The 16,468-nt window shown below is 39.3% G+C and overlaps 1 protein-coding gene across 4 annotated transcripts in view; it reads left to right on the forward strand.

The window, feature by feature from the left end:
• The window catches only part of tbc1d1 (TBC1 (tre-2/USP6, BUB2, cdc16) domain family, member 1), a 58,881-nt gene that overhangs the window by 33,448 nt on the left and 8,965 nt on the right, over positions 1-16,468 (forward strand). For 2 of the 4 annotated variants that reach the window (XM_017406675.3, XM_017406700.3), the window contains 8 exons: positions 127-243; positions 546-659; positions 832-950; positions 8,335-8,535; positions 11,389-11,550; positions 14,228-14,386; positions 15,876-15,976; positions 16,087-16,230. In XM_017406675.3, coding sequence (XP_017262164.1) covers positions 127-243; positions 546-659; positions 832-950; positions 8,335-8,535; positions 11,389-11,550; positions 14,228-14,386; positions 15,876-15,976; positions 16,087-16,230 — 1,117 coding nt within the window. The remainder of the gene's footprint in view (positions 1-126; positions 244-545; positions 660-831; positions 951-8,334; positions 8,536-11,388; positions 11,551-14,227; positions 14,387-15,875; positions 15,977-16,086; positions 16,231-16,468) is intronic. The other 2 variants (XM_017406684.3, XM_017406692.3) reach the window with 2 other exon arrangements.

The raw sequence follows: 16,468 nt of genomic DNA on the forward strand, positions 1-16,468 counted from the left end.
TTTTTCTGTCCAAGCTCTGCTAAATCTGCTGTTGTTTCACCTTTTTTCCTTTTTTCACGCACCGCTCAATGTCTGTCACTCCCCCTCCTCTTCTTCGTTTTCTCTGTATTTGTTACTGATTCTCAGAAATCTCCCAACCGACTGCACTCTTCCTCCTATTCCTCCCTGCTCCTCATCCCACTCTCCTCTCCTTGTTCGCCAACCTTCCTCACCTTCCGCTGGAACCAGGTTCAGTAAGAGAAGGTGAGAACACTGCCCGTTCTTTCTTTTTTGTGTTGATATTTTCTCATGCCTTCATCAGATCTTGGTGTCCATATTGTCATGTGAAGTGGACCATTTCAAGCAGAGAAATGTTAAATCTGTCATCCTAGTGGCAATTTAGGAGTAGATGTAGTCTTTATTTATTGCTTTTCCCATCCCAGAAATTTTGACGTATTTTTTTATTGTCATCAGTGGGATTAAAAGCAGCATGTCTCTGTGTGAAGTGGGTCCATGTTTCTTTTGTCATCTGCATTTTACCTCCTCTTTATCACTTGCCATCTCAGTCCTCTGGGTGGTCTCCGTGCCCGTCTCCACTCCTCCTCCTCTGTCCCTAATTTTCTGAAATTTCAATTTCTGGCTCCTGTCCACGAGAATGATTACCCTGAGCCAAAGAACAGGTACACACCTGCACACACTTACACAAACTCAAAATATTAACATGTCTCAAATGTCAAAATGGTCGTCTGTCATGTTAATTAATGTACTGTAAATGATTTGATTTATACGGGTGTGTAAACCGTAGTGCTTATCTTTGCATATCTAACCATATCTGTGTGTTTGCGCTTTCAGCGATGTAGCTGCTCTTTCTTCACCACGACAGGAAAGTCCTCTGCGCAGCCACCGGCACTCATGGAGGCAGCAGATCTTCCTACGAGTCGCTACGCCTCAGAAAGGCACAGACACAAGCGGTAGGAAGTCACGCACCTAAAATGTTTATAAATGTTTATCTCTTTGGAAACTAACTTGTAACACGGGGTCTGTATCTACTAATGTGTAATTACAGCCAGCAGTCAGACATGATTCGACAAACAATCTTAACTGGTGGTTAGACAGAAGTGGGTTTTTTTTGTTTTTCTTCCCGTGTCAGAGGGGAGGTTTAGTCAAGCATTTTACTTGCACACTTCATTAGACTTGACTTGTGTGTGCACATTTCATCATTTTATTCTGCAGAATGTATAAGTACTTTTTCTCGTCTTGTCATAAATTTTAAATCTTAGTTTTTGATGTATGTTTAGACTTTTTTTTAAAAATGATTTTGGATTCATTGGATCCAAAAAGCAGCACAGGCCGACTGCAGTGACAGAGTGTCTCCTCTTTGTGTCACCCTTTCATTTGACGTGACGGGGAACTGCAACATGTGCTCAGGAGAGGAAGCTGCAGGGAAGAAATGGATTTACTTGGATTTTTCCAGTGAGAAATGGAAATTGAAGCCCCATCGTGATCTTGCATTTATAGCTTTTATAGTTTGTAATTTTGTTGCAGTCTGGGAATGAAACCTCCTTTAATTCTATTTACTGTTAAATTGTTTTTTTATTTGTAGCCCAACAGACATGCATAAGATATTTTGGTTATACATTTCTGAGATATTGTGGAGTAATAGTCAAAACTCCCTTTTTCATGTAAAGTTTGAGACATTTAAAAAAACATTGAGTTATTTTGAGGAAAGTCTGTGGAGTCGACAGCAAAGTTGCTCTTAGGGAGAATAAACTTTAGACCAAATCAGCAGCTCGTACTTAATGTTTTAATTGATAGGATTTACAGGATTAGCACAAAATGCTTCAAGGTTCGCAATATTTGCCGTAGAGCTTTAAATGTCCGTCATTATTTCCTGTTTTCCCTCACAATCAGAAATTAAGGTTTGCCTAAAACAAATGTAATTGAACATAGAGCTTGTATGGCCTGAGCCAAGAAGAAAAACACTAAGTGGCATCACGGTTGAGTTTTCCAGATGACTGAGTAATACAGGAAGATTAGTGTTTTGCAATTAGATGATTGTTGTTTTAACCTTTGGACATCTTTCAAACATAAATCACTCGTCGTGGGATTTGTTGACAATAAAATAGATTCAAGTCAAGTTTTTTTGGAGAGAAAACCAAGGACCATTTATTCTTGTATTTGGACTCCGTGTTTTGATAATTATAGGTTTGCTCGAATTTAACAAAAAAAGTGTTGACAGTTCAGATTGTTGGGTTGGTCTCACCGTAACGCCCTAATGTTAAATCACAATGCAGAAAGCTCAATAAATTATTTTCGGATGGCGTTAAATCTGTTATCACGATAGTTCTTTTGAAAGACTCACTGACATCAGCTAGTTTCTGTCTTCGCCATATTATTAAAAAATAAAACCTTTCAAGGAGTGGTTTTAATTTGGATTTAGCATGATCGTAGGAGTGCAGAAGGGATAACAAATTCTGCAGAAGTCATGATTAAAAAGGCATATTGATATAAATATTTCTTTAGATTTTTCACTTATTGTCACATTTGTTTAACTTTGAACTGTTTCATACCTAAAGATTAGGCTTGTGGGCTTATATACTTCCCCTGAGCCTAAAAATTAAACTCTATTACTGAATGTTTTATTGCTGTCGTGACCTAACATGAGTCACTCTTATGTAAGCACACTCAGTATGAGTCAGGGTAAGAGTTACACGAAACTTCAATTGCTGTCATTATTTATTTGCTGCTGCCAGATATTAGTCACACATTTACAGGATGTTTGCTTTTTTAAGTTGTAGGACCTTTCCTGTCATTTGTATCCCAAAGACTGTCTTTGTCCAAAATCATTTCCTTTCCAGCACTAAATTACTGTATTTTCCGCACTATAGGATGCACTGGATGATAGGGCGCACTCTCAATAAATGGTCCGTTTTTGAACTTTTGTCATATATAAAGTGCACCGGACTATAAGGTGCATTAAGCGAAACAAAACAGCCCCCTGTCTTTTCAGAGAATATTGCACCGATGAAAAGGCCCCCACATACTCGGGCGTACTTCACTCCGTGGAGGTCCACGCGGACTCGAGGTGGACGTCCGCCGGACACGTCTGCGCAAAGATCAATTTTTATGACCGCATACGCGTACTCTGTGTCGCACAATAAACTGCCCGGCGAGAAACGGTGTTCACATTGGACTGTTTTGTGTGCGACACCAACCTCTCAGGTGAGAATCGGCGCCGGCGTGCAGCGTGACCGCCGCTCTCTGTGCAGCACTGGCAGGTGTGCGGTGGCTGCCCTGCTGGTGAAGAAACAGGGCTAAAGGCTCCTTATTTTCTTTTGTTTTTTTAAAGCTAAGAGGCAAGTGATTTATTCCTCCTCGTCCGGTGATGCAATGACTGAAATTTGTCACGGGAGAATTTTAGGCAGTCTGTTCGCTCAAGTCTGAAGTCTCAACCGTTCGCGGACTGTCCGCCTGGAGTCCGCTCAGCTCACGGAGTACAGACAGTCCGGCCGAGTATGTGAGAGTCTAATCCTGCAAAAGGTGCAGCTTTGTAGTTTAACCAAAGTCGGACTAAAACATTACGACTTCTTACAGATATAAGGCGCTCCAGATTATAAGGCGCACTGTCGTTTTTTGAGAAAACTGAAGGCTTTTAAGTGTGCCTTATAGTCCGGAAAATACTGTAATTTAGTGATAATAATAAAATTCTGATTAAACTGAAAAACCTTTGGTTTAGTCCGTGTTACGTTATATTGCATAAATATTTATTTTCAACTAAACATTTATTCAAAATTGTCGAAAATAGCCATTTGTCAATGTTTTTCATTTTGGACAAGTAAGTAAAATAAATTGTTTTATCATTGTCCAATCAAATGACTACAAAACTATAATGCCTGAGCTAATACAGCGAGTGATATATATATATATATATATATATATATATATATATATATATATATATATATATATATAATGTATGTATAAAAATTTTTATTTGCCATATTGCCTTCCGATGAGTAGGTCTATTTGTTCACATCTGTCAGTGACTAAGTACAGCACATCTAGGTTTTACATTTCTATACAGGATAGGAATGGGAAGGACAGAGGCAAATATGACTTGTTAAGCAGCAACGTATATCAGGTAATGATAATCTTTACAGCTGAGTCACAACAGAAATATGGATGGTTGTTATGATATAGTTCTTTGGAATCACTCACTGTCAGAAAGACTTTTTTTTTAAAGCAACATTTTAAAGCAAGTTTCTCAAACACGTACATTTGATCAGTGCTGCGTCCTGCTGAGTTTTCGGTCCTCTGTGATAAATGTTGTAATAAGTGAAGTTTTTTCCCCCCCTAAAGTGATATGGAAACAGAAAGCCCCTGGCAAACTACCACAATGAAAGATTTTTGTATCTGCGTGTGTTCCTATTAATGCTAATTGGAAGTGATCAAATTTAGTAACTCCTGCTGAGTTATTTTCTGTGGGACTAAATGTCGATTGGGACGAAAACAAGTTTTTAGGGATGAGAAAACCGTTACATTATCATATTAACTATCAACGTTTTGTAGTCTGAAAAGTGTGGGAGCTTTATTTGGTGAAATATTCATTGTTTTTTATGTTTGCTCTTCTTTGATTCAGCACCCATTCCAGTGGACCGTGAATGTGTTTTCATGGGGGGTTTCTTTTTGTTTATTTCCGTTTTGTTTTTTCCTACAGCCACAACCAACCTAACCTAAACCACCAACACAAGCTAAGCCCACACAGACTCATTAAGTTGTTCCAAACCATGTCAAAAATCAGGCCTGATGTAGTTTTTTTTTTCTATGAAGCAACATTTCAAAAGAACTCTTAAAATTCTCAGTTGAATTGAAGCTTTATTTTTTGCACAAGTCATTTTCTGCACAGAAATCCATGTTCAGCTGTTTGCTGCAGTGTTTTTTTTGTTTGTTTGTTTGCTTTTCTTGGAGTAACCTGACAAAAATGTTTTTAGTTTTTAAATCCCACACATATGGGCTTTAACACCCACAGCAGCTACAAATATTTCAGTATGAGTTTAATGCCACCTTCATATTTTGCAGAAAACTAGTAGTAGTATGCAGGTTTGGTGTAGCTTTGACTGTTCCCACATGTGTTTACTTTTGTACACACCCATGCAGCTTTTGCCCGAGGGTAGTAATTGTATCTAATAAGTGCATTGTGGAATGTTCAGCTATTGTGTCCCTTCATATACCGTGCCACAGAATATGCTGCTCAATAGAAATAAGGGAGGTTATGTCTGCGTTGTATTCATTATGCTTCCCCCCTCAAATAAAAAAAAAGAAAAACAGGAAAGAACTAATGAACTCTGTACCAAAGGTTTAGCTTTGAGTCAGCTGTGAAAACGGTGCTTTTTGGGAGGTTGGAGCGAAGGGCTTTGTGCTGTTTGAATGCAGCGCTAAGTTTTGGTTGAGTTCTGTGTGTTTGGTGTGTGCTTACACACATGAGGTCATGGGTGTGTCTTGTGTGTGTGTGTGTGTGTGTGTGTGTGTGTGTGTGTGTTGGCAGGGGGTGGTGGTATCTCAAGGTCATGTTGACAGTACACACTCAGACAGCGCCAGAGGAAAGCACCAGCCTTGTTGACCCACTTTGTATGTTTTGTGTGTGTTTGTGCTGCAGCAAAGTTCTGGCCAAGTTATTTGATCAGGATAAACTGATGTGTCTGTGAAGGGTGTTTTTTAATTTTTATTTTGCATCATCATTAGCCATGTGCACTGTGTTAGCTGTAAAGTTACATTGAAGAGTAATATTCCTGATGTAGGAGATGTTTAAAGCATTACTGATTGTGTGTAGGTGTTGAGTTTGTTTTGCGTTTTTCTCCACTCCTAACTCCTCACTGGTGTCCTGTTGAAACAGTTAAGCAGTCTGTTTGCCTAATAAATACATGTTTCTTAATCTCCGAGGGGATTTTAGGATCTTTTGTCTGTTTTGTCTCTTTTGTGTGTCTCCTTGCATGCTTGTGTGTGTGTGTGTGTGTGTGTGTGTGTGTGTGTGTGTGTTCATCTGTGTTACCAAAGGGTCTGTCTGCACTTTTTTTTTATAACTAAAAAGCTAAAAGGTTGTTGCTGTCACCACATCTTGGAAGAACTCTGACTCAGAACAAAAGGTTACAAAAAGTTGCATAAGTGTCCAACCTGCCTCAAAGCACACAGTTGGTATTGCAGATGTGTGTGTGTGTGTTTAAAACACAATGAGTAGCTTTGTCTTTTTAGTATTCAAATTAAGATTTATCTTGCATATTTCTAAGTTTCCTTGGAAGATCTCTGTCAGGTTTGCATACCTGAGCCGAGCTCAGATATGTGCGTGCATGTGTACGCTCAGGTGATCAAACGCTTTACGACTTCCTACGAACCGAAAGAGAATCGAGTGCTATCTGGATGGTTGGTATGTCGTTCCTCTAAGCAACACAGGATATTTTGAGGTTTGGGATCCACCCTATACTTTGAGGTGGAGTCACACAAACACTTTTATAAGTGCCTTTATACTCAGTCAATTATGCTCATGTTGAGCACTTTGTTTTCTACCAGTTTCTGTGAGACGGACAAAGAGGCCAGGCGGGAGTTAGTTTTATTTTTTTTAATCAGTTTTTAGGCCTAAATATACATTTGACCTAAGGACAAATGTTTTGTTTTATTCCTTTCCTTAAATAGCTGAAAGTGAGGTATTGCAATGGTCTTAAAATATTAGTTGAACTGTGGCGAAATCTTTTTTTTTTGTTTGCTTTTTAGTCTAATTCCCTTCTCTTGTTTACATCGTGGTGCCTCCTCTGTTAGACTCTTAATCTCCTTTTCTGTTCTCTCCTCACTTTGATTAGAAGAAAGATGCAGTCATGAAGAAAACCAAATCTAATCTGTCATTAGTAGGTTGAAATTTATTTTGTAAGAATTGTATTTGTGTGTTTGATAGTGTCAGACTATTTTATGCTTTTAAAGCCATCTGTAACGTTTGCTTTAGAAATGTGTAGATTGATTGTAATGACTTCTGCGTTGGGACAAAAGTTTAGAAAGAAATAGTAAATATTCCCTTTTCTTTACCAACCTATTGTACCTATGACCAGAACAACACCTATGAGGTGAAAAGAAAAATGTTCCAATGCATTTGGAAGATGTAGTTTGATTATCTTGATGTAAATGTTTTCCTTCAGTCCAAGGCCCTACTGCTAAATTCTTGCATTTTGGATTTTTTTCCTGTTTTTATTCCGAGTGCTTTCATCCAGTTCAGTGATTCCCATTTCCTCCACACTTGTTGAGTTTTCCACCCCGAAGACTTCAGGAAGTTCAGTTTACTTCACTACAGACCTTTTAACAGCGAGCACAAAAATCCAAAACATTTCCTTGCAAAAGAGAAATGGGGCTTTTAATATTTTTCCACATGTAAGGTAAACACTTGCTATGATTTCGGTTCAGGCCACTGTTGTCTCCTAAAAGTAAAACTAAACAACAAGAAACGGTGCTCACATCAGCAGTTTACATACAAGCATAAAACTGTCCCGACGGTTTCTAATGATAAAATCTGAAGCCTTGTGTTGAGATATTAGTCTCCTGAAGCTGGCTTTTATTTTAGAATAAATTACCCCACAGATAAATGGTGAGTCCAGTGAGTTTTAATGTCATTTTGTTGTGTTTAGGTGAAGAAGAAATGTTTGGTTAAGCTGGTTTTTAATGCACAATAATGTTCAAATGGAAAATAAACCTCATACATATATAGATATAGATATCATCTCACCCACTCATGCTTGATAATAGAGAAATAATCCATATAAGTACAACAAAGTCATCTTTTACTGACCTAAATAAGATTAGAAATAAAAAAATGGAAATGTTTTGCATATTGATATTGTATTACGCTTTTATTGTGTAATTACTTATATACTTTATATGTGATCTTTTTTATTGTTTGACATTCATTGTGTTCCTTACATTTTAGAATCAGATTTTTTTATTTCCATATTTCAGAAGAGATAACTTTGTCTTTAATCTTTCACTCTTCTGTGAACTCAGTGAAACTTTAACTTCTGGGTTATTTATTCAGTAGAAAAGATGTGCAATATCAAAGAAACTATGAGCTACATTTGTTTTCTGGGAATGTTTATTCATTTTTCAGAACATTCTTCTTTTTGTGTCTTGGTGAGTCATCAATGGCGACTTTATCGCCACCTATGGGCATGGCATGGGTATTTCAGTGTTTTTCTTGACATTTCTGCTTTTCGTCTGGATTGTGATGTTTCTTTTTAAACACGAGCAAAAATATCTGTTAAAAAAACAAACATTGTAGTGTAGTCAGGACCTTAATGTAAAAGACTGATGTGTTGTTTTCAGAACTTGTGGATTCCTGTCTGGATGGGACTCGAATGTGTGTGGGCCAAGTGGTAGTTGTAGGAAGTGGAGACTCGTCCATGAGAGCGGTGCCAGAGGAGGGGACAAAGAGGAGCAGAGAGGAGCTGAGGGAGCTGTGGAGGAAGGCCATCCTGCAGCAGATCCTGCTGCAGCGGATGGAGAGGGAGAACCAGAAGCTGCAAGGTGAGCTGGATGAAGGGAAGAATTAAATGTTATCCATCTGTGCTCACAAACCAGACAAGTGAACCTTCAGTTTTACCATAAACACAGCAGTGGTTACCTGTTCATGCAACATCCAGAGTGCAAAGACTTAAGTCTTGGCCTTCTTTATAGAAAAAAAACAACCATTAATTATATGAAATTAAATCCATACAACAGTCTCTTTAAATCTCCATAGACTTGAAAGTCACAAGTTTTTATGTGAGTGTTGTTTTTTCCACTGTTGATAGTATTATGGAATCAAAATGCATTTTATTGCTTCTTAAAGGTGGCGATTCTTCATTCATGAGCTGCCGTCAATCACTTGTTAACACTACTGAAAGGCAAGAAGTTTCTGTGGTAGCAGGACACGTTTTCCTTTATGGGATGTTTGGCAAGTTGCCCTTGCAGATGCGCACTCAAAGACATTCAGTAATTAAAGACGCCTGCTTTTCTAGCTTTTTAAAATGACACAACCACAAATTCATAGGTTATATAATGTGCGTGTGCGCGCGTCTTCTTGTTTTCTGGTAAGTCAGTCTTTGGGTGTGTCAGGTGCACCACCTACTTCTTGACCCAGTTGGCTCGTATTTTTATACACAAAGCAATGCGTCACAGCCTTAACTACCTGTGCTACATATAAACCCTCAGCTCACACACACCCAGCACTTCATCTGTCACACTAATAGACGTGATTGCTGATACAGCTGGGTGTGGTTGGAGATATGTGTGGGCCATTAATGGGAAGCAGCCTCATTATTAATCATCACCAAAACAAATGAACTACATTTTTAGAGTCTGGTGTTTTTTCTGCATGTTTACAGTTTATGCTTGGGATCCATGATTTTGTTTTTGTTTTTTATTTCTGTCCATTTTTTCAGGTTGAACTTCATTTCCCGCTCTTTATTCTTTCTGCTCGTGTCTCTGCCTGGTTTTTTGGGTCAGCTTCGAGTGTGCGCGTCTCCATCATCATGTGCACGTCTTTGTCAGCCTCAGGGTGGGATATCCTGTCCTGTTGTGCGTTCTCAAAGGCGACGCGTTCCGGTGGCAGAAAAATGGAGAGTTAGATGCAAGGAGAGAATCGAAGGCAGAGGGGAGCGAGCGCCAGCTGGGCTGCTGCCAGTGAGCAAGTCTTAATGGACTAGATTCTGCTTGTTCCAGACAGATAAGACAAACAGCACAGCCGCAGCTTCTCCGACAGCATCTATTCTTACTCTGGGAGTGTCAGCTCACAGCGCCATCCAAGTTTTCTTTTTTGATTGTCTCCACTGCACATTCCAGGTCATTATTTTCCTGTCTTTGGCTGCTGAGGCCAAAAGAAACTGCATTTTTTTAATACATTTTGATCCTAATACGTCTTTTGCTATTTTAGGAATTTATTTATTCTGTAAGTTTTATTGGACAGCAGCCTACTCAAGCCACTCCAGTGTTATTACAGTGACCTCCCATTTTCACTACATTTTGTTGATGCAGAGATAACAATTTAACTTAATTAACCCAGGCTTATTTTACACATAATACCCTGTGTTCCTAGAAGGTATTGGTGCCGGTTGTAAAGCGACACAGTCCACCGTCTCTGTCCTGTCCAAAAGGGGTGATATCACTCCGCTGAGCCCAGCCAAGTCGCATCTGGTCACTGGGTGTACACCACACATGATCGGAAAGGGTGGAGCACCCGCTTGGGGAAGCGGGGAGAGCAAGGCTGATGGACCCAATCGTGGGACTGACTGAGTGGAAAGAAAAAAAAAATAAGAGAAGACAAGATGGGTTGTGGGTTAAGAGACTGGGGGAGGCTGAGAGGAAGGGTGTTGTCAGAAAGAGAGGAACAGGAGTGGGGTGCTGGGTGTTTCCTCACCTTCTTTGATCACTGGTGTCAGAAATCACAGTTTAGGTGTTTTTGATGTTGGCTGTTAATCTCTTGAAGCATGTTTACTACATGCAGAAAATGTCTTGATGCTTAGTCACCCCAAATACCAATTCAACTATGATCTCTAAATGGTATTCTCTTCCTGTGAGACGGCTGCAAATGTCCAGATCATAGTATTATTGGAGATAGCCCCTCAAAAAAAGACATTTAGGCAAAATAAGACCTTTAGTGATGAAGCAATGAAAAGGATTGTATAAATCTCATCCTCCTACTTTGGTAAATATGGTTGCCAATCTGATCAAATGACTGCCTTTTCTGCTCTTCGCTGTTTAAATAAAAAAAAGGGATAGTTCAGATCTTTTTAAATGGGCTTTGTGTAAAGCTTAGGAACACATAATAACTCTTCTGTCGTGGATAGCTGTTTGAACAACCTCAGATTGAAAACATGGTTTTAATTCGGACCAGACTGGCGACCTAACAGCTGGTCCAAGCCGGGCCAAAACCAAAGTGGTTTTGCAAGTGCAACGAGCGGCTGCATCATCTCGCTGTAGCTCCTCCAGCAGGAATATAATGATTTTATTGGAAAGTCGTCTAAATAGACAGAGGGATCTCATTTTGAGTGTGACAAGACTATCACAGTCCTAAAATATTTGTTGGCAGCTGTTTGGAAAAGTAATTGATTTCCTCTTTTTATTTAAATAAAACCCACATTGCGCTCATGTCATCTGTGTAAGACTAGATTAAGATCATCACTTGGTGCCATTAAACACAGATAATAAACAACATAAAAAGATGGATAGAATTGGGACATTTGTGCCACTTTATTCCTGCAGGTGAATGAACACTATTCTAACTTTGTCACATTAGGAAATATTAACAATCAGGCGATGGTCTGATAAACCATGAGACTCCAGCAGTGAGTTTGGACTTCTTACATTAGTAACATGCATTGTGTGTATTTGTGTCTGCAGCCTCAGAGAGCGACCTGCAGAACAAGCGCCTGAAGTTGGACTACGAGGAAATCACTCCATGTCTGAAGGACGTCACTCTGGTGTGGGAGAAAATGCTGGGAACTCCTGGGAGGTCAAAGGTCAAATTTGACTATGAGACCATACATGCTGCTGTTGCACAAGGTGCGTGTTTATCCAGTCCATTCCTGCTTCATTTACAAAGCACTTTAAAGCAACTAACAAAGGGCTGAAGTGTTGTACAGAAGAAAAAAACTAGACATAGCAGCCACATTATGTAAAAAAAAATAACAGCATAAAAGAACAGCCCTATAAAAAAAAAATGAGCAAAACAACCTGAAATTATTTTAAATAAAGTCAAATCAACATCTGACACAGTGCCAAAGATTTTAAAAAAATGGTTTGAAGAAGAGATTTAAAAACGAAGGGAGAAGAGGCCGACCTAACACGCAAAGGGAGAGCCAAAAAAACCCAACAAAAGAACTGGACTTCTGTTCTGTAGCTGAAGATGTTTTGCTTCCCATCCGGGGAGTTTCTAGCTTTTAAAATGAGATGGTTTGTAAGCTAGATTCACACGCAGAAGTCCAGTTGTTTGGTTTTTTTAAAACTTTTTTTGGATTTACCATCTCCTGGATGACTGAGAATCTACACCAGCATATTCAAAGGGAGGTCATTCTACAACATAAGAGCTGCAGCAGAGAAAGCACGGTCTCCTCCAAGTTTACGCTTAGACCTGAGGGAACAGGTGGGTGTTTACTGGTGTAGCGGGGGGGGGGGCAAGGCCATGGAGGACTTTTAAATGTAAACAAAAAAATGTAAAATGAAACCTAAAATGTTCAGGCAGCCTGTGGAGCGAGACTAAAACAGAGATGTGCTCATATTTACCAACACAAATACACAAATCAGTGCTTCAAAAGTGCTTTTTTTTTCTTCTTTTTTGTTGTTGCAAACATCAAGCAGTTCAGAAATGAGCCGATTAAGATTGTTTTGTTTTTGATACCAATCTGAGTCGTTTGCGATGGAGACTATGCTGACCCTGAGATTCAGTCCAATTCTTTCAGAGTCCTACATCACACAGTAACAAGCTACACACCTTAAGTACATCACTTATTCAAATCAGTGCCAGTATTTAACTTGAAGTTGCTCTGCAGCACAAAAAGAAAACAATCTTTGTTTGTGCTCTCAGTTTGGTTATCGGCTTGATATAAAGAAATGTTTCCTTTTCTACCCATAGTGTAGCATATTTTTTAACAAAACTGTACATAAAACATTTTAGCTGTAATTTGTTTTAACTGAACAGAGTCCCGCATACATCCTAGAAAAATAAAGCTGTACTTGTTGCGTTGTTCTGTTTGAAAATAGACAATCATTATTCTTACATTAATGCACAAAAATGAAAATAAATAGCTGGCATACTCCCAAACTGTAATGCTTCAGTAATGACAAACAGCAGACATAAACTGCACAGATGGAGCAACAATTGCAAACATCCTTCTGCTTTTTTGGAACTTCTTCATTTGTGCTGCCATAAAGACCACAACAGGACATCACACCTTCCTGCTGCAATAACACTGAAATTACTCACTATAATCACTTTTTAGTCATTTCATTTTATTTATTGGGTTCTTACTTCTTCTTTCAAATGCTATCTACTGCAGCATCATTTGTCTTGTGGAATAAAAGTAATTTCATGTGATTGATTCGGGACATTTTGTGTGTCTTTTATTAATAATAAACATACATCGTTTCCTAATCCCCTTTTACTGAAAGTTGCTGTTGTGATTGACATCATTGCTGACGTTTCCTCAGATCAATACTGATCAATAAAACTCCCCTCGGTCAGAGGAAACATATCTGATGTCCAGTTAAAACTCACAGCTTTGCTTCATTTAAAATCAATCTGCATTTTTTTTTCCAAATACAGCAAATGCAAAGAATTTCATCAATAAAGTTTTTATTATACAACGTCCATCTCTCCTGTCTGAGCTCTAAATTGATAACCCTTTAATAAAGAAATGGCAAACTGCACACCTCCTGGGTCAAGGATGATTCCTATTGATTTCAAGGTCAGAAGGGGTCCCCTTTGTAAAAACCTTGTCTGTGTCCTGACTCTTCAAGCGTGTAATGTAGGACTGTTAAACTGCAAGATTGGACACCTCATGGATCAAGGGTGATCCCTATTAATTTCAAGGTCACGGGGTCATAGGCTAAGGTCACAGGTGACCTCTTTGGGTAAACTTTGTCTGTTCTCAAGCTTCACATCTGAGTGACATAGAAATGTCAAACCCTTTGTTTTCTAGATGATGGCTACCAATGGGTGTAATTATATAGCATTAGCAGTACTCTTGTTTGTAGTATTTGTAGGTAGAGTAAAATTTATATACATTTTTTTCCAATAGTTTTACACCAGAGTTTGTCTCCGTTAGTTAGAACTCTTTATTCTCTCCGAACAGAGGACTGAAGTTTACCTCTTATACCCTCGACCTCAAACAAAACATATCAGACCGGCCCAGACTCTAAAACGTGTATTTATACACAAAAAAATGTAACAAGCTGCAGAATGAGAACCTGTTAAAGCTTCCTACAGAAGTTTTGCTGCTAACATGAAGAAATGAGTAGTTCAGTAATTATGTGGTCAGAACCTTTCAAATGTTGGCGCCTCTCTGGTTGAACAAAACACTCCTGGTTTGGCTGCGAGTTTAAATAAATAATAAACTGTCAGATTTCTTTTTTTAATACCTATTCAACATCATTTGAAATCTTGGTCTAAGATCTTGTTAATTAGCTTTTTTTCCAGGCGCAGTTTGGACCCAGTCCTCACATGTCTGTCTCGTCTGCACAGGTGTCCCGAGGCAGCATCGGGGTGAGATCTGGAAGCTCCTCTCCGAGCAGTTCATACTCAGGCAGACGGTTCCCTCGCGGCCTCCGACCAATCATACTCCGTACAAAGAGCTGCTGAAACAACTCACCTCGCAGCAGCACGCCATCCTCATAGACCTGGGTAACACGCACCAAACTCACAACATTAGTTTTATTTTTGCAGTGGATTAAATGTTTAATCCCGTGTTTAACTCTCTAAAGAGACAAAATATTTTAAAGCTGCAAATTGAATCTAGTTTGTGTTTTGAAAAGTGTGTTGTGTCGTAGGAGCTTTAAAGTGGGTTTAAGTCTTAACTGGACAAATCAGCAAGAGCTTTATGGTTATAAAAGACAAACAAGTGGGTTCTCTTTTATTTTAAGTGAGCATTTATGATCAAACTCACAGTAAATTTACAGCCTCTGCTTCTTGGTAATTCATTAAGTACACAGGCATGGCTGATTGTTGGGACTATTAAAACTGCAGGCAGCTTTTTCACCCTCAAAAAAAGTGTTGGTTTAGCATAAAAATACCTGAATCTATCTATTATTTACCTGTTTAAGTCATCTTACGTAAATCCGCATGCTGTTAGATTGAAAACTGTTATAAAAGATATTTGTGACCCTTTTTAGTTTGTAATTTTTCACATTTTTCACATTTGTTCTCCAACTAAAGAAGAAAGAAAATCTGTTTTGTGTTCAGAGGTTTTGAAATGCACGCTAAAGAAACTGTTTGGAGCAAAATTTCCCTTTGTCTTTAATGTAGCACAAACGTTTATCGACACAGCAGCTTCTAACACCTACCACCCAAAAACCCACACGTACAGTACTCAGTACCTCCACCCCACCCATATAACACCCAGGGCAGTGAAGCAGCCTTCACCCGGGCGGTTTATTATAAATGTGTGATGTTTTGTATGGCACGAAAAAACAAAGCGTTTATGATAGAGGCAGCAGGGAAAAGCTGCACACTTGACGTAAAAAAAGCAAAAGTGTCGAGCGCTCCCACACCTTTGATAAAGGCGTACTCTTCTCCAGCCGGGGTGGGGCGTCGTAGCATTACGTTTACAAATGTAGAGCCCTCAGAGCGCATTCCACACAAAAAAACTCACACTTTGTCTTCTTCACACACACTGCATGTTACAGTCTTCGATCCTAAAGTACACACAGCTTCTAATTGCTTGTATGTCCGTGTCAACCAGGGTTTTAGGACTTAGTGATCTTGACTTTTTGTTCCAAACTGGATGTCCAGTATTTGGCTCCAAATAAAGCTACGTGTGTGTGTTTGTGTTTTTCAAGCATGTTTGATAGGAGTTAGTGGCACATGCTCACACTCTGACTTATTTAATGATTCGGTTTTTTTATATCAAAATCTAAAATCGAGCATCCCAAGGCGAAGGTCACCAGCGTATACATTTAGTTCCGACATGTGAACATATCTTCAGGGTTTTATCTGTTTTGGATCTCCAGTTCATCAAAGCTGTGCCACTGGGTCTTACAGGTTTCTGACATTCTCTAAATCAGATTTTTATCTGTTTGTATTCATTTTGACTTGTATTGTTAGCTTTTAAATGCTAAATGAAGTACTAATACTTTGCATTAAATAGTAATTTAATGTGTTTTTTTTGCTCCAGGTCGCACTTTTCCCACTCACCCATATTTCCAAGCCCAGCTGGGTGCAGGACAGCTCTCTCTGTATAATATACTGAAAGCCTACTCACTGCTCGACCCCGAGGTATCCGTCTCCGCTGCTAGTGCTGGTTTCTTGTTTCACGTAGTGGAGTCAACTTGGATGTCAGCTGCTTTTGTTTAGCCCGAAGTTTTAACCCTTACTTGCTCTTGTAGGTGGGTTACTGTCAGGGCCTGTCCTTCATTGCTGGAGTGCTGCTTTTACACATGGGGGAGGAAGACGCCTTCAACATGCTGAAGTTTCTGATGTTTGATGCAGGTCTGCGTAAACAGTACAGGCCCGACATGATCATCCTGCAGGTAAACGGCGCAACAGGTCAACATCTTGTTGTTTGGTCATATTTTATCAGAGGATTCCTCTCATCCCTCATGCTTTGCCTGACTGAAACCTGTTTCTCACCCATGCTGAAACCAGTTTCAGTCAGGCAAACTTTAGTTCAATATCTATATGGTCCAGAATTAGGGAGGTCATCTTCCAGTCGGCGGGTCAGGGGTTCAATTTACTGCATCTGTAGCATGTCCCCCCCCCCCCCCCCCC

The sequence above is a fragment of the Kryptolebias marmoratus genome, linkage group LG3 (assembly GCF_001649575.2).
Source record: "Kryptolebias marmoratus isolate JLee-2015 linkage group LG3, ASM164957v2, whole genome shotgun sequence".
Lineage (NCBI taxonomy): Eukaryota > Metazoa > Chordata > Actinopteri > Cyprinodontiformes > Rivulidae > Kryptolebias > Kryptolebias marmoratus.